Raw genomic sequence first — 23,274 nt, forward strand, 5'->3', positions numbered from 1 at the left:
TATGTTACAAATCCATAAATAACCAATCAACCAAATAAAGAAAATAAAGGATTTTTTTAATAATTTTAATTGATATATTTTGATTTATTTTGAAAATTAGTGTTGATTGCTTTACTCGTATTGCTTCTTATCTTCTAACGGAGTGTAGGCATATTTTTGGCTGAGCAAAGCTTTAAGAATTTCATCAGATTGACTCAAAATGTCCTTTGGTAAGTACATGATTTCTTGTGTCACTCTAGTGGCAATGACACGTTCAGTTGAGGTTGGTTTGAATTGCTCGTTCAATTGTTTAATCTCAGATGTAGCAAGTGCCTTACGGGCAGCTCTAACAACTCTAGATCTAAATCTACGCATGAGAACCTTTCTGATGAAGATCTTCTTGGCCTTCTTACCCCTGATGGCAGTTTCCTTATTCTTCTTGGCAATCTTCAAGATCTTCTTGATGGTTCTCTTGACCTTCTTGCCATTCTTCAAAACTTGTTTGAGAACAATCTTCCAAACAGCATTCTTAACTCTCTTATTGAGTTTGATAACTTGAACCTTCCATGTGGCAGAAGTTCTAGTGTAACGAATGGTTTGGCCAGCAAGATCCTTATCAATATCAGAAACAGAGGTTGGGATCTTGGTATAGATAATCTTGGTGAAGACATTGTCCTTCAAATAAGAGGAGACCAATTCATTGATAAATGATGGTCTCAAACCACATCTCTTAGTACCAGCAACATAGGCACATACAGCTGGAGCATGAGTATTGTAACCAAGTTGTTTGATGAGCTTGACAATGGCCTTGATGTGATTATCGAGAGAAGTGAGACAGATGGTTTGTTCCTTAACTTGTTCTTCGAGGAGTTTCTTTCTCTTTCTAGCCATTTCGTCAGCCTTCTTAAACATGGAAGCAGAAATCTTCTTCTTGATAACCAATTGCTTCAAGATAATTCTGAGATTGACCAAAGCTCTTCTGTAAATGGTGATCTTCTTTCTCAAAACAACAATATAATTGTATCTCTTTTCAATGGCAATCTTGACTTCTTCCTTAGTTTGGAAGTTATTCTTGACCTTATCGAAGAATGCTGGATCATACCAAACAGTGTAAGGAATGTAAACTCTCTTTGGAACATGTTTAACAATTGGAATGGTAATCTTCTTTGATTTACAACACTTGCATTGGACACAATTCTTACATTGGCAGTATTTACAACCATAATTATCAACAGCAACCTTTTCAAAGTATTGAGAACCTCCACATCTGTCATTACAATCTGGAATTGGTGGACAGACAATAATTGGTTCTCCCTTGCATTTACATTGATCACAACCATTAGCATCCTTAACCATTTCAAACATGTCAGAACCGCAGATAGCAGAACAGTTTGGTAAAAGATCTGGACAAGTTGGTTTGATACATCTACATCTAGTACAGTTGTAGTTATCACGATAAGTGACATACTTCAAAGTACCACAGGTATCTCTACAATTGACATCATCAGCACAAACTGGAGGAGTATTACAGGTACACTTGGTACATCCTCTTTCATCAACAGTTGTTTCCTTAATACCAGCACTTCCACAAACATCTCCACAATTGGTTGGTGGACACTTGAATTCAAGACATTTGCATTGTTTACAACCATTAGCATTGTAAGACACTTCAGCAACACCGAAAGTACATTGAGCAATACAATCTGGTTCTGGTTGTGGGCAAGTTGGTGGAGCAATACATCTGCACATATCACATCCAGAATCATCGGTAATCATTTCATAAGGAAGAGTTCCACATTGAGCTTCACAAATTGGGAGAGTATCTGGACAAGTTGGCTTATAACATTTGCATCTAGTACAATTGTAATTGTCACGATAAGTAGCATACTTCAAAGTACCACAGGTATCTCTACAATTGACATCTTCAGTACAAACTGGAGGAGTATTACAGGTACACTTGGTACAGCCCTTTTCATCAACAGTAGTTTCCTTAATACCAATAGAACCACAAACATCAGCACAGCTAGTTGGTGGACATTTGAATTCAAGACATTTGCATTGTTTACACTTGTTGCTGTCATAGGAAACTTCAGCAACACCAAAAGTACATTGAGCAATACAGTCTGGTTCTGGTTGTGGGCAAGCAGTGTCATTACATTTACATGATTGACATCCCTTAGAGTCAGTAGTGTAATAGTAACCATTTGGACAATTAAGAGAGGTACAATCTGGTGGGGTAGTTGGACAAACTGGTGGTTGATTACAGACACATTGACGGCAACCAGTATCAGTATTGTACTTGTATTGATATCCATATGGACATTGAACAGCATCACAATCAACAGCAGGGCATTGAGTACACTTACAAACTGGGCATCCATTGGAGTCAGAATCATAGGTGTGACTAAGCTTATTACCACAAACTTGTTGACAATCTGGAGGACTTGGTGGGCACTTGTTACACTTGCACAAGTTACATTCAGAGCTAGGATCGAAAGCATAAGAACCACCATAAACACAGCTGCTATTACACTTTTCAATATTAACAACTGGACATCTCAAACATTCACAGGTTGGACAACGAGCACCATCACTTGATGTTTGTGTAGTATTGACATAACCGTATGGACAGTTAGCTTGACAGTAAGAAATTGGAGCTTCAGGACAAGTATAACAGACACACTTTGGACAACCATATTGATCATTCTTCAAAGAACCACCGTATGGACAAGTGACAGTATTACATTTGGAAGCATCATCAGGTGTACAAGCTGGTGGAGGATTACATGAACAAGCATCACAACCATTGGCATCCTTACCAATAATATAACCATATGGGCAGACAGATTCACATTTTGGAGTTGGTGGACAAGAACAATTACAAACTTGACAACCGTCACCACGTCCTGAATCAGAAAGAGTGAATCCATACAAACAGGAAGCAGCACAATTAAGGGTTGGACAAGTCTTACAAGAACATTGATTACATCCAGTTGTTTGATTCAAAACAATATCATATCCCAAAACTGAGTTACATTGATCACAACTTGTGGCATTAACACAAGGTGGTGGAATAACAATTGGTGGTTTACATGTACAATTAGTAATGCAACCAGAAATTCCTCCAACAGTTCCATAAGTAATATCGTATTGTCTGCTATCACAGGTACCAATCAATGGACAAGCTTCAGTTTCAGTTTTACATTTACAGATACATTGATCACATCCAACAGAGTCCTTTGAAATAGATTCTAATAAAAGCCCTTTGTTGGCACATTCTGCAGTACAATCCTTTGATCCTGTTGGACAATTATTTGGACAATCTGGACAAACACATTTTCCGTTAACGACTTGAACTTTTCCACAAAGACAAACCACTCCTGGACATTCTTCAAATCCTGGTTCTCCATCATTAGTAATGGCACCATCAAAATACATTGGATTTTCAGAACCAGTTGATTGTTGGAGAGATGAATGTGTCATAAAGGACACAATCAACAAGACAACCAGCAATAAAGCTGATATCAAAATTGGTTGTTGCTTTCTCATATTATTACTCAATCGCACACCCAATAAATATATATATAGAAAATAAATTAACCCTTCTCAAAAGTAATATTTTCAGTTCAGTTACAAACGCAACGATCGTTATTAAAGGTTCAAAACGTTGGCGCTTTTTTCGAAAGTCTATTGTTGTTGTTGTTGTTCAAACTTTGGCGCTCAACTCTACGTTCAAAACTCTCTCAAATATGATGAATGAAAAAAAACAACGTTGGGAAGTGCGTGGGTGTTTTTTGAATTTTTTTAAGATGGATTTTAGGCGTGACGGTTGAAATAGCGTATCAGTCAAGCATCAGCAGACATGACTTGGTGAAAGTTGCATTGCAATGTTTTTGGGTGCTGTTGTTCTGAGATACTGGGTGGGAATGTGAATTTTTGTAAGGTGGTTTGATTTTGCTTGTTGTATTATTGTTCGATGGACTGGTTGACTGGTTGACCAGTAAATTTCTGAAATAATTTTGAACAAATGGGAAAGAGATGATATTACTAGAGATGGTGTTGAATTAAGATTAGGAAATATCCAAATTCATTTAATTTCCAATTCTCTTTCTTCCTAATTACTTTTGTAAACTGTACAATTTAAATTCAATATTCACATACAACAATGAACCCATTACAACATAAAGTTAAGATATTTAACAAGAACTCAATACGAAATCAAAAAAAAAATGTCCAGAATAACTGCGTTCCAACAGGATCAACCTGCTGTCTTTTCAGAACCGAGAATTTCCCACAAAAAGACAACCTCTCTGCTCGTTGATAGAAATCCGGAATTTTTGAAGGGAAAAACAGTTTTTCAAGCCTTCGGAGAACATCAATATGATGTACAGGGAAATATTAATAATTGTAAACATTTGCAGGTGGGAGAGTATTTTCTAAAGGTATCTAGTGGTGCTCATCACACGTTTCTATTGACAAATTATGGAAATGTATTGAGTTTCGGAAGGTAGGTTTTATTGTTAAATAGATAGATGATATATGTAATTTTTGTAATTTATGTTGACTATGATGATCAAATTAGAAATGGTGATGGTCAGTTAGGTTAGTACTATAATTGATGATCAGTATTCAAATTTTCTGTTCTGATCATTATCACATGTTAATTTATTAATAATTATTATTCATTATTTGATTATATTTAATTATGATGATTATTATAATTGAAAATTCAGGAAATGGATCAATTGAATCAACTTTTAGAAAGGATATTCTACCAGTTTTTCCAAAATATGCCAATGAAGGAGAATCTGTTGTTGATGTTCAATGTGGATCCAATCACACAGTTATTTTGACCAATTTTTCGAATTGTCTTGGTTGTGGTTGGAATGAGTTCTTCCAACAGGGTCAGAAACGTCATGGTGTTCAAGTATCCAAGTTTGGGTATTTGGATATTGGAAAGCCAGTAATTATGGTAAGATGTGCTAATAATATGACCATTGTGCTTACAAAGGAAATGGAAATTTATGGAAGTGGACGAGTTGCTGCAACAATTACCTATGAAGATTTTACTCTTCTTCAAGATTTTTCAGAGCTCTTATCAGATGAGGAAGTTATTACTGATATACAATGTGGATCTCAACACATCATCGTTTCTTCAAGTTTCAACAGAATTTTTGCATTTGGATCCAATGGTTTTACACAAATGGGAAAAAATGTCAAGGATATGGATAAATTTACTGAAATTACAAAGAATTTACCATTTCCAAGAGATGAATTCAAGAGTTTCGCTACTGGATTATTGTTTACCATCTTTTTAACAAAGGGAGGTGGTGTTTACGCTTGTGGTTACAATGGATATGGTCAATTGGGTACAGGTACCAGGACTGATCCAGAGGATTTTGTAAGAGTGAAAAATTTTTACAAAATTAAGAGTCAATCTCAAAGTGTTTTATCCAAATTTGAAAAGAGGAAGGAATCAGAATATACTTGCTATAAGGCCTCACTCAATTCAGAAATTGGAAATAATGTCTATTACATTGATGGAAATGAAATTATTAAGAGCATCCATGCAGGCTCCTCACACACAATTTTTGTATCAAATATTGGAAATGTCTACACATGTGGATTCAACAAGGTAAGTATTGCATATGAGGAATTGTAAATGACTAATTTTCACATTAAAGTTTGGTCAATTGAGTCTTCCAACAGACGGAGATGATTATGCTGCAACATACTCTGCAACTCAAGTCGTTCTCTCGAGCCACTTGATCGATGTTCAAGTATTTGCCAATCCAAGTGCTAACATCACAATCTTAGCTGATAGACAACCAATTAATTCCTATATGAGCAATAATTTAAAGAAACGAGCAAGAGAAGGCGACCTTTCAGATATCATTCTCAAACACAAGCTTTAATATATATGCACTTTGAATAAAACTCTTTTCATAACTTTACAATTTCAAAAACGAACACAAAAAAAATGGGAAAACGAAATGGCTTGAGAAAAGTCGTCTTTTTCAAGATGCATCTCCAGAATGGAACCAACACGATTTGTTCATCATCATCGGAAGAAGATTTGGGGAAGATAGCGAGTGGTGTAGAATGGAAGGAATGTAAATGGTGGGAAAATAAGGAAGAGAATATCGAGCATTTGGCAAATTATTGTTCCTCTTCCGATCAATTAAAAGTATTACAATTTAATATTTTGAATGATGATTTGGTGAATGAAACTCTTACTGAAAAAATTGCTACCCATAAGAGATTTGATTATATTGCTCATAAATTGTTGCCAAATTCAAATGCAGATGTGATTTGTTTGAATGAGGTGGGAAATGGATTTTTGAAGAAATTATTGGATGAATGTTCTGATGGTTGGATGAAAGATGGAAAGTATTTCTATATTTCTCATTTGGATCAAGAAAGATTCTTTGATATTCCATCTAATAAGGTCATTCCTGAAGAGCAACAAAAGGTATCAAAAAAGAATGCAAAGAAAGCTGTTGATGATGCTACTCAAATGACAGTGGAGAAGGCTTCATTTGTTAATTTGGTTATTTCAAGAATTCCATTCACTCAATCTCATAATTATTACTATCAGAATGATTTAGTTTACTCTAGGAGACCTGCTAATGTTATTACTCTCGCCAATCAAATGGTAATGGTCAATTTGCACTTGAAAGCTTACAAAGAATGCCATCCTATCAGAAAGAAGCAATTGAAATGTATCTATTCACTATTTAGAATTCCAAGAGTTGATTTCAAAATGCATGAAGAAAATAAGGAAAGTTCTCAAAGCTCAACAATTTTGGAGGACGAAAGCAGATTTACCTATCATTTTGGTATTGAGGAGTTAAATCCAAAATCTTTGCTCTTTACTGAGAAGAAGGAATTTTCAGAAATTTATGAAAATGTAAAATATGTATTGATGTGTGGAGATTACAATCTTAATCATGATTTTGAGGAACACATGATTTCTGATTATGATCTAGAGGATGTATATGCCAAACTATATCCAGAAAAGATTGGATCAGTCGAATCTCTTACTTTCGACCATCAAAACAATCCAATTGTGAACTTGTTTTCAGAAGACTCTCGAGGAAGATGCAGATATGACAGAATGATTGTTCACAGCCATAATATTGCCAACTCAAATCTAATTCTTGAGCCAACCACATGCCAAGTTGTGGAAAACAAAGCGTTTGAGGATAATATCTTTGCAAGTGATCATTTTGGATTAGTAACAGAGTTTTCCATTTCGAAACAATAAATCAGCAAGGTATTTATTTACAATTATTGGGTTGGTTCTCCAAAGAAAGTATCAGAAAGTTTGGTACGTTGGGCTTTTTCTTTCATATTCCAAGTAAAGTCAGCAAATAAGGCATGTTGACCACCTCTCAAAATATTTCTAGAATCACCCTTGATTGTTTGATACATTTCATTTTCTTCAAAGCAATCAAAGTATCTATGGTCAATTTCACTCTCTAATTCTGGAACAAATGGAGGTTGAATATGTCTGATATTTTCCCAATTAATACCAGAAAAGAATGGATGGTTCTTAATATCTTCTACACCATTAGTACCAATTCTATCTTCTGGATCACAGAGAAGTTTGAGAATGAGATCTTTTGCTTCATCTGACAAGACCACGTCGCTTGGGAATTGAAGGTTTTCCTTCCACCTAATAATTCTGTGACATGTTTGAGCTGGAGGTTCATCATAAGAAAATGGTGGATAACCACACAACATTTCAAACATGATAATACCAACAGACCACCAATCACATTCCAAACCATATCCCTTCTTTAACAAAACTTCTGGTGCAATATAACCAGTACTACCAACAGTAGAATATAACTTGACACGACCTTTCTTTCTCCATTCATCTCTTTGTTTACCAGTTTCCACAATAGTAGAATTTAATTCACTGGCAGCTTCTTCTATTGATTTTCTTGCATCTTCAGATCCAGATTCCTCTTTATATGGTTTGGACAGGCCAAAATCACTCAATTTAATGTGACCCATTCCATCAAGTAAAATATTGTCCGGCTAATTTTTGAATGAGAATCATTCCAAAATAATTCAACAACCTACCTTCAAGTCTCTATGTACATATCCTAAAGCATGAATTGATCCAACTGCCATCACTAATTCCGCAATATAAAACCTTGTTTCTTCCTCAGTAAAATATTCCTTGTGAATTAACCAAGTCATCATATCACCACCTGGCAAAAATTCCATAACTAAATACAAGTATTCATCATCTTGGAAAGAGCAATGCAATCCTACAATCCACTCGTTGAATTGACTGTTCTCGCCAGAATCGGCCATCAAATTTCTTTCAGTTCTTACGTGTTGGACCTGATTCTTTCTCATCATTTCAGTCTTTTTCAACATTTTCATAGCTGAAATTTTTCCTGTTTGTTTATCTTTAACAAGACGAACTTCACCAAAAGCACCTCTTCCGATAACAGCAATTTTATCAAAATCCTTTACAGATTTTGGTTTTGCCTTCTCGGACCAAGTTATTTTCTTTCTATTGGTGATCAATTTTTGTCCTTTATACTTATCCTCAAGAAGTGACTTGGCAACAGCAACAGTATCTTGGGTTAATTGAGACAACTTTGGTTGTGTCGGATACGAAGTTGATGGATTCATATTTTCTCTCTATACAAATAAATATATATTCAAAATACAATTTCTTCTCTACAAGTCAATGAAATGATACTACTACAACTATAATATCCAATAATACTAATAATATAGCAATATAAAAATCTTCCTATACAACAATTACTACAATAATGATTCTCAAAAATGATGATCGCTCGCTCGGGTACAGCACGGTGATGGTTTTGGTAATAAAAACTTGATGATGAGGAATTTACTCGCTTCGTGCGATTACAGCTTGAGCAATTTTTTTTTTTAGAAATTTTTTGTGTTCATTGGCCATGAGAGGTGTTTTCCGTTGGTAGCGGACATTTGGAACGGCTTTCTAGGAGAGGTTCAGAGTTTGTCAGAATTTTGTAAAGTATTAAGAGTTTCTGAAATGGATTGAAGGATGAACAGAGCAATCTGTTTGTGGTTGATATTAATCATGTCTTGTTGGAATTTCAATTCGGTTGACTGAGAAGATTGATGGTGTTATTAAAAAGGAAGTCAAGTGGTCAACTGGTTTACTATTAGAAAATTGAGTAGATCTTTAAAAAATGGTTTATTGTTTGAAAATTGTGTTTTATTTGATACAATGAACCACCATTTCTGAAATAGTTCAAAACTTCCTTGGATCTTATTTTCTTTTCCAGCGGGATTCAGGTACTGGTTTTTTGGATGTTAATTCCTCTCTTACTGTCAATTTAAACTTCTTGATAAATAATAAAATTGTTGGAATATTGTTGGATTGCAAAACTGAAAGTAAAATTTCGAATGGAGAATCTCCATTATCATTCTTCTTGTTGATCACTTCAGGAATTCTAGAAAGAACAGAGAGAAATAATGGTACTGATTCTGAATTGCTACAAAACATGGCAATAATGTGGAAAATTGTGTTTCCTTCAAAGTGTTGAGTTTCAAATAATGAATAATCTTCCATTTCCATTTGCAATAAAAATACATTCAATAGAGAGGGTACCACTTTCAATACTTGTATAAACAGTGGTAGGGATGTTTCAAAAGTGCTGTTTGATCTTTGTATTGTAAAGGGATATTGCTGAGAAAGTATTTGATAAAGTTGTTTAGGATTTTCCACAAGCATTTCAATAACCTTGCTCGTCATCAATTCATGAGAAGTGTTGTTTAACGATTCATTGAGTAAGAATGAATAAAAGTCATCATTTGATAGAGAATGAGAAATTCTTGTGAATACTTCTACTGAAACATTGGAAAAGAATGGAATTTCTTTCAATTGATTAGTAAAATCCCAGCCATATGAAATTGCATCATCTACAAGAAATTTGCATGGAACGGATATTCTGAATAATCTTCCTTTTTGATACTTGTTTGAAAGGTAAACTAAATATTGAAAGCTTGTTGAATCAAAATTTGGATATTCTAATATCTCAATAGGAAAATTACATTTGACGAAGAGATAATCAAAGAAATCTTTTCTCCAACTCTTTTCAAAATTTGGTAAAGAAGCAACATTTGCAGTTTCCCATAACAACATTCCAAAACATGTTAAATGCTCATCAATCATTTTGCGAGCTTGTGAGAAATCAGTGTAAATATTGAGCTCATAACTTGAATCAATAACTGGTTTTCTATTTGGTGCATTATAAATATCAAACTTATTTACACTAAAAGATTCTAAGATTCTGTTAATGCTACTATCACCAAAAACAATCAAGTGTTCTATGCTCAATTTGGCTCTATTCTTTGCATTTGTAGATGAGGGATAGATGTTCTGCTGTTCACCATGGCATAAAATCACTGTTTTCAATTGCTTACAAACTTTGACTATTTGGTATATAATTTCAGGGCAAAACACAATCTTCTTGATAGTTGAATTTTCTCCCACAAAGGCTGACAAAAATTCATTACTAAATGTTGTACGTTCCATACTAAAACGTCTCATTGTTTTGGACTTACAAGCAGCCAACCAAATATTATTTGTGGAATAAGGTGTGCTAGAATTGCTACCAGAAAAGGTGGCATTCTCAATGGAAAAATCTTGCTCTTCTGTTGATGATGTTTGAGCTCCACTACCTGAACTTGTACCAAAACTAAAACCACCTGAAGAGGTAATACTACTCCCACCAAAACTAAAACCACCTGAGGAGGTATCGTCTCTACCAATACTACTCCTTCTAACTCTAACTGGTCTAGCCTGTGGCGAGGTTGCTCCACTAGTTTCATTAAGTGAAGGTTTCACATTCGAGGTATCTATCTTTGAAAAGTTATTTTCAAATGTAAATTCATCTGTGTTTGAAGATTCACTTGCAACATATTTCACATCTTGATATAAATATAATGAATCAGAACTTTTGCCAGATAAGGAATATTTGGTTTGCTCTCTTAGTAAGGTGTAGATATATTTGAGATCTGTTGTATCTGAAATCAATAGACTTTCGATAGTCAAAAGTTTCTTCATCATTCTACCGTTGAAATGCTTTGAGATAATTCTCATCTTGTGGAAAGTAACAAAACTTGAATCTATTCTAAATGAATTTGTTCTTTCGATAGGATGTGGAAATTTAATGGATGCTAAACGATCCTCATCTTTTCTGATCGATTTATATTTGGAAAAAGTTGGAATGAATTCAATAATTTCATAACAAATATTCATATCTAATAGTTGTAATAATTTTACATCAATTTCTTCATTATGATCGATTTGTGGATTTTCTATGGCTTTCTCCTGATCAGTACGAATCCACTCTTTTACAGTAGAACAGCATGCTACATATTGATCATTGATCAATTGATCAACAAGACTTTTATCCGAAACAAACTTTGGGGTTAAAGAAAAATCGTCAGAAATCCTGTTCAACTTGGTGCTAACAACATCTGCAACACTTGCTCGAGTGTTTTGTACTGGATTGCGAATAATTCTCATTATGCTGCACTTTTTTTGATGATTTTTTCTTGTTCGTACCAACTTCGTTTCAACAGTTTACAATGAAAAACCAATGTGTTTATTGAATGAACTAGTCCACTTCTGGTACTTCCTCTTTTTCTTCTTGTTTCTGTGTGTCTGATTCAGTATCTTCATATTGCTCTTCGTTATTTTCATCCTTGTTGGTTTCTTCCTTTTTACTTTCTGGCGTTTCATGCTTACTGATTTGGATACCAGCCATAAGCTTACTAATATCACTCATCATAGGCATTTGCATAGCTGTTTGAGGTGGGATGTTCATTTGTGGTGGAGGTGTACCACTAGGTATCGTTGGTTGTCTGAACATTGCAAATGGATTTCCTTGCATTCCTTGTAAGAATGGTGAAGCAAATCTTCCAACTTCTCCCATCATTCTATTCATCATTCTTTCTTCCCAATGTTTCATTCTTTCATCAACACATTCATTAATATAATTCTTCAAATCTTCCTTGGATTTAAATTCATTCAAGAGTATTGGATTTTCTGGAATATCGTTCAATGTTTCCATTTTAGGAGGTAAAGTTGGTTTAGGCATTTCTTGTTCAACCTTCCTCTCGGAAGCCACATTATCAATGGTTTTTGTGATTGGCATTATTTGACCTACTATCATACTCATTTGCTTAGCTGTTGGATTATTCATTCCATTCATTAAATTCATTAACATTCTAGGATCGCTCATTAGTGCACTCATAGCTCCAGAAAATTGTTTCGATTCAGTTTCTCCTCCCATTGCTATCGACTGATTTTGATTCAATAATTTTTCTCCCCTTCTTTTACCATGAAAAATTATAGCAGAGACACAAATTTTTGTCTGTTTAGCAATTCTATCAGGATAATCCAATGATAAGAATTTCAAAGTAAAATTTGAATGTCTCTGAATCTTCCTCTCACTCTGATTACTATCCAAACATACACAATTATACTGATAGGCATTATCCTCTCCAATCTTTTCAGTAAATCTACAAGTTTGTCCATATTCCTTTTCCTTAGAAGTATACAATTCCACAGTCCTAGCAGTACTAAAAATATCAATACTCGTCCATTCAATCATATAATCAAATTCTATCGTCAATTCAAAATACTTTTCATCATCAACTTTTTCAAAAACAACAAAGCCTCTCTTTTCTTGATTTTTTTCATAATCTTCAATATCATCGGTATGAATTAATTTTCCAAATAATTCTGTAGGCTCGGAAGAAAATTGCCAATTTGCCTTCACATTCGGAAGAGAAGGAGGAGGGCAGACTAACGGTTCACCATCATTTGCATTTTCTGTCATTTTTTTTTAATAATAATAATATATTAATATTAATTCGATATATTTAATTAAGATTATTAATGGATACTGGGAGGTACATGTAAATTATAATTATTATTACATCTTATTCTTTTTTAATTCAAATATAATGAGGTTACATCGACCAAAATCTCACAAATTCAATCAACGAATTTCCATAATGTTCCAGCGACATTTGAAGTCTTGATTACAATTTCCATTCCGTTTATTGTCATCTTCCAAATTGAAACTCCAACGTTCTGCAGCATACTACAAAAAAATGGGTCAAGGACAAGGTCTATCCGCCTCTGATTCTGATGTTCTATTCGAAGAATCTGAATCACAAGAACAACAATATCAGAAAGTAATCTCTGCACAAGAGATGGCAAAATATGTACGTACAATGTGTTATGTTCTATATCTCTCTAATTATAATTTATATTACGATATAGCAAAAAGTGATCAAGTCAAAATTGTCGGAATTAACTTGTTTCGGTAGCATTCCACCACTTGTTTTGAATGATTTGCTTTCGAATCTATTCCTGAAAGACTCTATAAAAAAGTATTACCTCTCATCTACACCTGAAGGTACCATTGAATATGTAGGTTTTATTGTCATCATTTCCAAATATTTATTAATGTATATTACATGAAAATAACAAAATGATGATAATAATTGTGTGTTTTATTCCGACTGATTATGATGATGCTCATTACGATGATTAAATGGAACTTGACTGGCGTACAATGATGTTCTTCAAAAATGACGTACGACACGCTATTTTGGATCATGATTTGATGTGGAAATTTTTAATGCGGCTATTTGGAATCAAACTATTTGGCTATTATTCTAAACTACGTGAAATAATCAAATAGTTGGGAAGTTTGTTGACAATTTACGAAACCAACGATAAAAATCAACACAATTTCTATCGTAATGTAAAATTGAATCAATATGTGACGGAAATGAATGAAAGGCAAAAGATTCCACACGATAAAATTTTAAAAGTGAGATTAGTTTTGATTCAGACACCCAAAGACTATTCTACTTTGAATTTATTTGATTTACTTTCACCAGTTTTGGATAATTTTTCAGGGCTCTCTCCATCCCAAGCTTTTAATTTAGCCAATAATGAGGAAAATTTTGAAAATCAACCAATTACAGATGTTCAATTAACACCTGCAATTGCTATTGGACCATTTTTGTTATATTATAATTCATTAGGTAAGTTTCAGTTGAATTCAAACTAATAGTTTGTTATTAATAGGTCTTGTAATTCCTAAAAGAGTTGTTGGCGAAGCATCATTTATTCTTTCAGAAATTGATCCATTTGCTTGTATATATTTAAATGATGAAACTCTCCATCGGTTGTCAACCATAGTTTTTGATTGGAATATCACTGCGAGATACTCTGTACAAACCAATAATTCACAACATTTTGTTGATTCACTGGCTACTCTATTCAAAATTTCATTGGTTGATAATCCAACACTTGCTGAATATTTAAAATCTGTGAGATCGAACGGAATTGGTGATTGCACAATACCTTTCTCTGAAGCATTTAGGGAACAGTTCAAAGTTAAGAAAACTGAAAAAACATTCACAGATAGAAATGAGCTTTTGACTTTTACTTCCAAATTGGCTCAACGTAAATTTTCCAAAGAATCATTTCCAAACGAATGGAAATTATTCCACAATTTTGAAAGAATGTTTTGGAGTGAAATGATCCAGAGAGAGAAATACTATTTACTTGCTCATAAAGCAAAGGAAATCAAACGGAGCAGTGTGGACAATCCAACAAGACACTCCATCTCAACCTCGACCATTGAAGAGAATATCTTTGGAGATGGAACCAAACTTTTTGCAAAATTACCAACTGTTCATGATTGGTTTTAAATTATAATTTGCTTCATCATACATGTAATAAAAATTTAAGGATCTGTTTGTGATAATGAAATTCAATTCAATCGAGATCTTTAAAGATTCTCATATTGAAAAACTTCAAGTTCATGACCTCTACCAAAATAAGAAAATTATTGTAAAATCAACAAGAAAACAAAATTAAAAAAAATGTTCCTCTCTGATGATATTATTATCAACATTTTTAAGCCACTCCTAGAATTCTGTCACTTTATTCAGCTCCGAGCTGTTAATTCTCATCTCTGTCGCTTAATTACCTCAAATTTAGAAGAAAATAATCAAATCATCAAGAAGGGAACACAACTGATCATTTTGAAAGGCAGTTTTAGAATTAGAGGTGATGTATTACTTCCCTTTACTGAAATTTTACGTAAACAGGAAATCAAATCTCAACACGTGATTGATGAATTCAACAGGAAGGATTATGGAAGATTATTTAAATTTTCTGATTTGGAATATGCTAGAACAAATAATGCCTCTTTTAGAACTGAGTCTTTCCTACCACCAAACAATAGAAATTTAATTACTATCAAACATACTATCTCAGATCCTAATGATGATAGTGCTGTATGTTGTGCTAATTGTAAGATTGATTTGATTTTATCACCAACACAATCGAAAGCATGGAAAGAGGAAAATGGGTGTGTTGTTGGAATGGTTTCGAATGAATATTTTGATTTGGTGTGGCATTATGATTTTCTTACTGGAATACGAGTTTATGTAAATATTTGTACAATCATGTAAAATAGGATTGAGTTTTGTGATGAAATGAAGTTCAAGATGGATTTGATAATTCAGCCAAAATGAATTGAGTAACCGAATGAATAGAACTGTTTTTGTATGGCTTTCCTCAATTAACTTGTTTAATTAATAGTTTTTCAAATAAATATGAACGTTTATGAAGAAAAGTCTTCTTTCGAATAAGAAACATACTGAAACAGAAAATGGTCGTGTAGTGTACAACATTGGCAAATCGTTTGCAATAGCCAAAACAAGCAACATCCACTCATTCCCAGCCAAATGCAAAACGTCAATATTTATTCATCACAAAGAAAATACATGAATCGGCAACTTTCCAATAACCAGATCTCTTCAATGAGTCAAGACAAAACCAACAATACATCCACAACAACAGTAGGAGAACCAGCACTTCTGGATTCTTCTCCTCACCATCAACAACAACAACTCGAAGAAGAATTAATTCCCTCTTCATCATCGTCAACAACAAGCACAACCCCTCCACTATTACTCTCCAATCATAATCATCAAAACAACAAGAAAGAAGAACAATCACTTGTTGCTACCAACTATAACACTCCTATCAATTCATCAACTCCTCTCGAAAATTCTTCTCCTTCCTCCTCTCCAAGCACGACAGACGCAACAAAATCTTCTTCATCACCAAGTAATTCTCCCGCCAAACCGAAATTCAATTCAAAGGAAAAAACACCACAAGAAATCTACAGTGAATTGGCACTTGGTATTGCAGGCTCGAATTTTGGTTATCATCAACAGCAGCAACAACAGCAGGTGGGAAATAATGTGAGGCACTCGATAAGTATTCAACAGACGACGAATAGGAGAGGAATAGCCTTTGAGTTGGGACGTGATGATGATGATTGTTCGGAAGGATTTAATAAGAAGGATTTGATGGATAAGGCTGATAAGAGAAAGAGTATTTCGATTGTTAGTAGTTTGGATATTCAACAGGTAAATCCAATTAGTCTTCATAAGAAGAAGAAGAAAAATTCACCAAGTTCAAAACAACCATCATCAAATCATCCTAAAGGAGGATTATTCATGTTTTTCAATAATCCAAGAAATTCAATTACTAAAAGATTCAGAGCAAGTGTATCGGGAAAGGAAATGGATGATGATTTAACTAAAATTCAACAGGAAATTAATGATCATGAGAGAAGGAGAACTCTTGGTACTACTTCAGACGAGGAAGTTGACGAAGAAACCAAATCCTTCTATAACATTATTCGAAATGGTGTTAGAAGAGGTAGTTCGAAACAATTGGAAACTCCTGTGAATTCTGGAAGTTTTATGGTTTTGGATGCCTCTCCTAGGATTCAGTCCAGTGATGTAACAAGAACTGGACCAATTCAAAATGTGGCCATGTCTTTGTGGACTAAGGTTGACAGTACTATTGCATTTAGATTGATGGATTACTGCTCCTTGTTTGAGGTGAGCTCCCTTTCTAGGTTGAATCAAGAATGGCTTTCTTTTGTGAAGGGCTATTTTAGTAACCATTGCGATCCAGAAAATTTGAGAACTTGCATGTTGCTACTCTACTTTAAGTTGCAAGGTATCTTCTCAAATTTGAGAGCAGAGGTTTCTGCTGAGGACAGACATTTGAAATCAGTGTATAGCGTTCTATTAAGTCACAAACATCTTTTGGAGCAATCTTTGACTAATACTTCAAAGAATAGAATTAGTATTACAACATCACGAGAACTTGGACTGGGAGATTTATTTTTGAACACATACCTGAATAATCTATTCAATATTATTCCAAGAGTTGCATACTATACAGCTAGAAAGAATGAAAGGAAGGTCATTAATTTTAACGAAATTCAATATTCCTTAACTGTAGAAATATTTTTAAGAGACGAAACAGTTGTAAATACTCTAGATACGTACGATATTGAAAGATATGTACAAAACTATTCAGGATCATTCGCTACTCAGTTAATTGCCACCTCAATGGCCTATTTTTCTGTTTACTATCTTAAAATAGAAAACTATACTCCTGCCACAGAACCTTTTGAGCTTACTGAATATACTGAAGCAGGCACTCCAGAGGCAAGAAGAGTAACTATTTCTGGTAACACACCAACTCCAAATTCGAAAGCAGGATCGTTTTCCTCACTCAAAAATCTCAAACTTGAAAGTAATTTTGAAGACACTATTGAAATGTTCAGAAGTCCCCGTACTCCTGCTACACCATCATCCAAAAACAATAGCTTCATAATGGACAAGGGAGAGTTCTTAATTGCCAAAGGTTCAGGTACAACCAAAAAGAGAAGAGAAAGTTTGGCTAGTGAGACTGGATCGGTCTCCTCCTCAATCTCTACTCCTAATATTAATTTTAATTTCATTGAAATTATTCCGAAAGATAGTTCAGAGTTGGGCTATTTATTCCTTCTAGAATTCTTCAAGATTCTTTCAAAGTATATTAGGAGATTAACATTCAGCCGCAAACCTCATGCATCTGAAAGATTTAGAATGGACTATTTCTCTACAATGTCTCTATCACCTAATTGTGAGACCTTCTCAGCATTTATGACTAATGAAGAGGATGAATTTAAGAAAAATTCTAAAAAATTCAAAAGTGTTTGCAATGCTATTGCAACCTCAGAGGCACTAACATGCTTAGTTATGGGTGGAAAGGAATGGAATCAAGAGGATGTCAACATTCTCTTCAATTCCCTTAGTAGGGCCGGTGATGAAATTAAACGAGATAACTACAAAATAGATTTGATTCTTCCATGTTTGCTGGAAATTAGTGAAAGATGCACCAAGCCAAAACTGAGACCATCCATCTTCCTTCCTCCACCAACCAGTGAGAGTCTTGTCAGCGAAATTAATATTGCAGAAATTCATGAAAGTGTCACATCTCCTAGAATTCAAACAGACAGCATACAACCTTCCTTTGTTGTTTCCTCATCTGGAGACTCACAAATTTCAAATGATTTTGATGAAGGTATTGTAAGATGGCCAAAACATTTAAAGCGTGTGTATTTGACAGATATCAATGAAAACTTGATATTCCATGAAAGATGGTTGAATGGAAGTCCAGAAATGACTTCACTACATTTTAATTTTTCACTTTCTTCTCCTATTAATTTTGATGCTATTTGCCTTTGCTCAAATCTCAGATATTTACACATTTCAGATTGTGTATTGGGAAATAATAAGAATACAGCTCTGAATTTAATTAATGCAATCAAGAAATTAGACAAACTAGAAAGCCTGTCTTTAGAAAGAGTGATTATGGAAAATAATGCTTGGATACAACTCTTTGATGATGTCTTGACAACTTCTCCTACTCTTAGCTCAATAAGAATTGTTGATTCAATTAATCAAACAACAATAGTTTCTTCCTTTGTTCATGCCTCAAAAATTAGAATTGGTCAATTGGATAAAATTGAACTCAAATTGAAAGGCTTCGGTGAAAAAGACAAGCTACTGATCAACTCACTGATTGAACAATTAATGTTACACGGTAATGCCAAGACTGTTATTGCTGATTGTAAATTCCTAAATCCAAATCAATCAGGTGAAAAAGACAAATCCAAGAAATCTTGCATAGTCATGTAAAACATTAATCATTTCATATCAATTCTATTACGCTCTTTTAAATAGTGATTTTCTGACTTAATTTCTCCACATACTGCAAAACAAGTTGCAAGAATAGCTGTTGAAATTGATCCAATTTCTAACATTGCCAACAAAACTTCATTAGGCAATTGCTCAGTCATCAAAGTATGAGGAAGTGTTTGAACAAATTCCAGTAAGCTTCTGGAATGATGAATTTGGATTTTAGTCTCATCAAAGAGTAATACACCAGCGATTGCAATATTAACCACAACATCCAAACCATTTAAAACACTTGCAATGAAAAAAAGCTTACTTGCTTTTTTGGATTTTTCTGATTTGGATCTTTGATAATCAGCAAGACAACCTTGTAATGCTAAAATACCGCCAATCAAAGGCACTGATAGAATAATTCCTCGAGCAAATCTACTTGGAATTATCATACCCATTCTCCACAATATTCTCAATCCAATAATTTCATACATTGATTCTTTCATTCGATGAAGAGGTTGCTTCTTATTATTTTGTTGATCATTTGTAAAATTAATATTGGAAACTGAGAATTTTCTTTCTTTCGGAATCGTCCAGATAGTTAGTGCTGGATTTTTCTTTGAGATTAACCTATTAATAGGTATTAGGCATTTGAGTTTAATCATTTTTTTAATCCAATTAATACACGTTATTACAAATTTACAATTTAAGTTTATTTCTTAGCAGGAGCACCAGCAGCTTTTGAAAGAGGAATATCTTGAGCTGCAGATCTCAATTTTTCTACAGTAAAATCAGTTGTCATTAACTTCCCTGTGTACTTATCTTGAATACCACTCTCTAACAACTCATGCAATTTCTTTTTTCTTATTAATTCGACTTTCTTTCTCTCGAGTTCCATCTTTCTCTTGAGTAATTCGCCTTCCTCAAGATATTCTCTTCTTTGTTTGTCTTTTTCTTCTTTAGTGTTATCCATTTGTTGCATCAGCTGTTGTTGAGTCTGAACTCGTCTCTTTTTCTCCTCTTCAGCCTTAAGCTTTTCCAATTCTTCGAGCTTCTTTTGGTGATCCACAATCCTCGAAAAATCTTCTCTGTCCTCTCTTGCAAGTTCAGCAATCTTATTTTCCTTTTCCATCTTTTGCTTTTGTCTTGTGCCATGAAGTTCTTGATTCATTTTAACTCTCTTTTCCTCTTCTTGCATTTTCTTTTTTCTGAATTCTCTTTCCAGAGCTTCTTGTGCTCGTTTAGCTCTCAGAGTATCCATTTCAGAAAGCTTGTCTTGTGCCTTTTCTTGGAGAGCTCTTAGACGAGCAACTTCTCTTTCCTTTTCTGCTCTTAATCGTTCTTGTTGATCCGTTATTTCTTGTTCTCTTCTTTCCTTTTCTGCAAGGTAGTCAGCAATTTGTCTATCTTCTTCAAGCTCAGCAAGTTTTAATCTTCTCTTCAGAGATATTTGTTCTGCATTCGCAAGAGCAATTTCTTCCATAAGTAACTTTTCTTGCTTCTTCTTTTCCTCTGCCTCCTTAATATCTTCGGATTTCATCTTTTGCATGTGATACAACATTGCATCTTGTTCTTGTCTCTTTAACTCGAGTTCTCTCAGTCTTTCCTTTTCTCTTTCCTTCATTTGTTCTTTAATTACAAGTGATCCATTTCTTCTGTCTTCTTGTCTCTTTTTTTCTCTTTGTTCATACATTTTAATGGCCTTTAACCTTTCAAGTTCCATCAATTCATCAAGTCGTCTATCTTCCTCTTGTTTCTCATAGATAATTCTTTGTTTTTCCTCCAATTGCTTGTCTCTAATTGTGACACATTGAGAATACAAGGCCATACTATTCATCCTCTTGACTTCATCAATATTTTCATCCATTTGAGTGATAGCTTTTTCAAGGAGTTGTAATTGTTTTTCTTCATTTTCTACGTCAAGATCAGATTTTTTCATGTCTCCCTTAGATTTCTTTTCTCTATCAAGCTGTCTTATACGTTCCTTTCTTTCCATAGCTTCCAATGTTTCTTCCCTTTTTTTTCTTTCAGCTTCCCTTTGTTTTTCAAGAGGAGTTGCTTTTTCTTTCAGGGTCATAAATTCGGAAGCTGAAATAACGACAGCATCTGGCTGCTTTTTGACAGTTTGTAATGTCCTTTTATCCATTTTCATTGAGTTATTTTGTTGTTGTTTTTGTTGTGGTTGGCCCCTTGCTGATGACTTGTTCGTACCAAACAAGTTTTCATCCACAGTAGCCGTATCAGCAACTTTTCTATAGGTTGATCTTGCGTGAGATCCTGCACTAGATATCGAAGCATTAGATGATGGCTAATATAATAATATCAATTAAAATCAAATATCAGGTTAGAATACTTTGAGGGTAAGGCAACGTACCATTTTTTTTGTTGGTTAAAAAACGACAAACTTAACTACGAAAAATATTTGGCGGGAGAAATTGTTTGAATGCATCCACTGGCTTTTACAAGTATTGACAGCTGGAGCCAATCTTATCAAAGTTTATTATAAGAATAGATTATAACGAGAACATTAGAATAGGTGGATGAAATCAATAAAATTGCCTTATTAAATAATTTATTGTTCCATTTCTTCATCCTCAGGATCTTCTGAAAGATTAGATGGTTTAAAGATTGAATAGCCGTCAAGACTTGTTGTAATAAGCACATTTTGGAATTTTGGATGCCAGTGCACTTCCTTAATGTCAACTTGACCCATGTGTTCGAATAACAATTGTGGTGGGATTTCATTTCCGATTTCTTTTTCAATTTCTTCTTGTTCGGCATCTCTTTCGAGTGAGAGATCCCAAATTGTCACCTTATCAGAATCAGAAGCAGCCAATAACGTTGATTCAATTGGATTCCATTCTATTGATGTAATAGAATTCTTGTGATAAATAAATTGGCCAACTGGTTTCATAGGACTGCTATCAGAACATTGTCTGACGTCCCAAATACGAATAACACCATCATCGTCACCACTTGCAATAAAGTAACTTGTGAGAGGATTCCAAGAAATAACGTTAACATCTGCCTTTTCACTAGCTTCAAAACTGAGAGCATGCTTTCTATTCTTTTTTCTTGTATCCCAGAATTTAATAGTTCTATCGCATGAACATGATGCAAACACACTGTCTTCACTTGGTGAGAATTGAAGATCCTCAACACTTCCTGTATGTCCAACAAATGGTTTATCATAAATTCTCTTCCAAGTATGAACTCCACTATTTGTTTGCATATCCATAACGTTAATTTCACCATTACAATCACCAGTAGCAAGTCTACCTTCCACACACTTCGACCAGTCCATAGCAAAACCTTCAGTAGTATGGAAATCGAAAGTTTGAATTGCCTTCTTACTCTTTGTAATAGATTTTAAGGAACTGGCCATATTTTCTTGTCTTAAAACTTGTGACATTTGTGTCAAGTCATAAATGTGAACCTTAGAGTCCTCACACCAAAAACCAACAATATTTCTATTTTGTGGCATTGCTCTTACTCTATTAACATTACCAGTGATTGGAATAGTTTGGTATTCAAGTGATGGTTCATCATCCAAATTTTCATTATCATCATCTTCATCTTCAACGTCACTTTCATCTGAATCGTAACGTGTTTTGTACATATCGTAAGCTTTAATCATGTAACAATTCTTTTGAGGAACAGTTTCATCAGTTTGCACACCCACAACAAAATAACATGACAATGGATAATTCATAGTATCGAGTGGTTGTGAAACAATATCAAAACTCAAAGCAGGCCATTCATTTCTGATTTTGTAATTAATTTCGTAGGCCTTATTTTGAAAAGTTAATTCGAATTCTCCATCATTGTAATTCTCTCCAGGACGATAAATATCGGCTTTGGAATTTATACCTTCTCTATACTTTTCGGCTTCTTCCTCCTCTTCAATATATTGTTTTTCACTGTTTTGTACTTTCAAATTTAATTCATCCATCTTTTGACGAAGTTCGGTTTCATCTCCTTCAAATTCATATTCACCTTCATCTTCATCAACGTAGTCTTCCGAATTTTCATCGTATTCATCTTCATATGGATCGCCTCTACACAAAATTTAATCATCATCATCTATGAAACTAAAAAAACCTACGCTGCATATTCGGCTCTATCTTCATGGTCTGATTCTTCATCAGATGAGTCAAGATGTCTGACCACTCTCGATTCATTCTTACTTCCAGA

General features: G+C 34.1%; 11 protein-coding genes across 11 annotated transcripts; 5 read left to right on the forward strand and 6 right to left on the reverse strand.

Annotated features, from left to right (window-relative positions):
- Nucleotides 1–51: 51 nt before the first annotated feature.
- NAEGRDRAFT_58114 (uncharacterized protein) lies at nt 52–3,754 on the reverse strand. Its single transcript, XM_002676983.1, has one exon. It carries the CDS (start codon nt 3,526–3,528, stop codon nt 112–114), a length of 3,417 nt encoding a protein of 1,138 aa, XP_002677029.1. The 5' UTR covers nt 3,529–3,754; the 3' UTR covers nt 52–111.
- Nucleotides 3,755–4,208: 454 nt separating this feature from the next.
- Nucleotides 4,209–5,894, forward strand: NAEGRDRAFT_67846 (uncharacterized protein; the record flags this gene model as incomplete). Its single annotated transcript, XM_002676902.1, has 4 exons — nt 4,209–4,486; nt 4,562–4,581; nt 4,713–5,614; nt 5,664–5,894. 4 exons carry the CDS (start codon nt 4,209–4,211, stop codon nt 5,892–5,894), a joined length of 1,431 nt encoding a protein of 476 aa, XP_002676948.1.
- Nucleotides 5,895–6,001: 107 nt separating this feature from the next.
- On the forward strand, nt 6,002–7,100 carry NAEGRDRAFT_67847 (uncharacterized protein; the record flags this gene model as incomplete). The annotated part of the gene is made up of 2 exons (XM_002676903.1): nt 6,002–7,009; nt 7,065–7,100. 2 exons carry the CDS (start codon nt 6,002–6,004, stop codon nt 7,098–7,100), a joined length of 1,044 nt encoding a protein of 347 aa, XP_002676949.1.
- Nucleotides 7,101–7,413: 313 nt separating this feature from the next.
- Nucleotides 7,414–8,466, reverse strand: NAEGRDRAFT_1066 (uncharacterized protein; the record flags this gene model as incomplete). Its single annotated transcript, XM_002676984.1, has 2 exons — nt 7,414–8,025; nt 8,071–8,466. Coding segments are annotated over 2 exons (1,008 nt in total), but the record flags the coding sequence as incomplete, so codon positions are not given.
- Nucleotides 8,467–9,265: 799 nt separating this feature from the next.
- Nucleotides 9,266–11,530, reverse strand: NAEGRDRAFT_67849 (uncharacterized protein; the record flags this gene model as incomplete). Its single annotated transcript, XM_002676985.1, has 1 exon — nt 9,266–11,530. The coding sequence occupies one exon, from the start codon at nt 11,528–11,530 to the stop codon at nt 9,266–9,268; it is 2,265 nt and encodes a 754-aa protein (XP_002677031.1).
- Nucleotides 11,531–11,621: 91 nt separating this feature from the next.
- Nucleotides 11,622–12,848, reverse strand: NAEGRDRAFT_49257 (uncharacterized protein; the record flags this gene model as incomplete). Its single annotated transcript, XM_002676986.1, has 1 exon — nt 11,622–12,848. The coding sequence occupies one exon, from the start codon at nt 12,846–12,848 to the stop codon at nt 11,622–11,624; it is 1,227 nt and encodes a 408-aa protein (XP_002677032.1).
- A 277-nt stretch (nt 12,849–13,125) lies between these two features.
- NAEGRDRAFT_67851 (uncharacterized protein) lies at nt 13,126–14,742 on the forward strand (the record flags this gene model as incomplete). The annotated part of the gene is made up of 4 exons (XM_002676904.1): nt 13,126–13,239; nt 13,298–13,447; nt 13,722–14,070; nt 14,114–14,742. 4 exons carry the CDS (start codon nt 13,126–13,128, stop codon nt 14,740–14,742), a joined length of 1,242 nt encoding a protein of 413 aa, XP_002676950.1.
- Nucleotides 14,743–14,916: 174 nt separating this feature from the next.
- On the forward strand, nt 14,917–15,510 carry NAEGRDRAFT_67852 (uncharacterized protein; the record flags this gene model as incomplete). The annotated part of the gene is made up of 1 exon (XM_002676905.1): nt 14,917–15,510. The coding sequence occupies one exon, from the start codon at nt 14,917–14,919 to the stop codon at nt 15,508–15,510; it is 594 nt and encodes a 197-aa protein (XP_002676951.1).
- A 276-nt stretch (nt 15,511–15,786) lies between these two features.
- Nucleotides 15,787–19,092, forward strand: NAEGRDRAFT_49258 (uncharacterized protein; the record flags this gene model as incomplete). Its single annotated transcript, XM_002676906.1, has 1 exon — nt 15,787–19,092. One exon carries the CDS (start codon nt 15,787–15,789, stop codon nt 19,090–19,092), a length of 3,306 nt encoding a protein of 1,101 aa, XP_002676952.1.
- A 700-nt stretch (nt 19,093–19,792) lies between these two features.
- Nucleotides 19,793–21,457, reverse strand: NAEGRDRAFT_67854 (uncharacterized protein; the record flags this gene model as incomplete). The annotated part of the gene is made up of 2 exons (XM_002676987.1): nt 19,793–21,388; nt 21,455–21,457. 2 exons carry the CDS (start codon nt 21,455–21,457, stop codon nt 19,793–19,795), a joined length of 1,599 nt encoding a protein of 532 aa, XP_002677033.1.
- Nucleotides 21,458–21,652: 195 nt separating this feature from the next.
- On the reverse strand, nt 21,653–23,032 carry NAEGRDRAFT_33749 (uncharacterized protein; the record flags this gene model as incomplete). The annotated part of the gene is made up of 1 exon (XM_002676988.1): nt 21,653–23,032. One exon carries the CDS (start codon nt 23,030–23,032, stop codon nt 21,653–21,655), a length of 1,380 nt encoding a protein of 459 aa, XP_002677034.1.
- Between the last annotated feature and the right edge of the window lie 242 nt (nt 23,033–23,274).

Source organism: Naegleria gruberi (assembly GCF_000004985.1).
Source record: "Naegleria gruberi genomic scaffold NAEGRscaffold_25, whole genome shotgun sequence".
NCBI lineage: Eukaryota > Heterolobosea > Eutetramitea > Acrasida > Naegleriidae > Naegleria > Naegleria gruberi.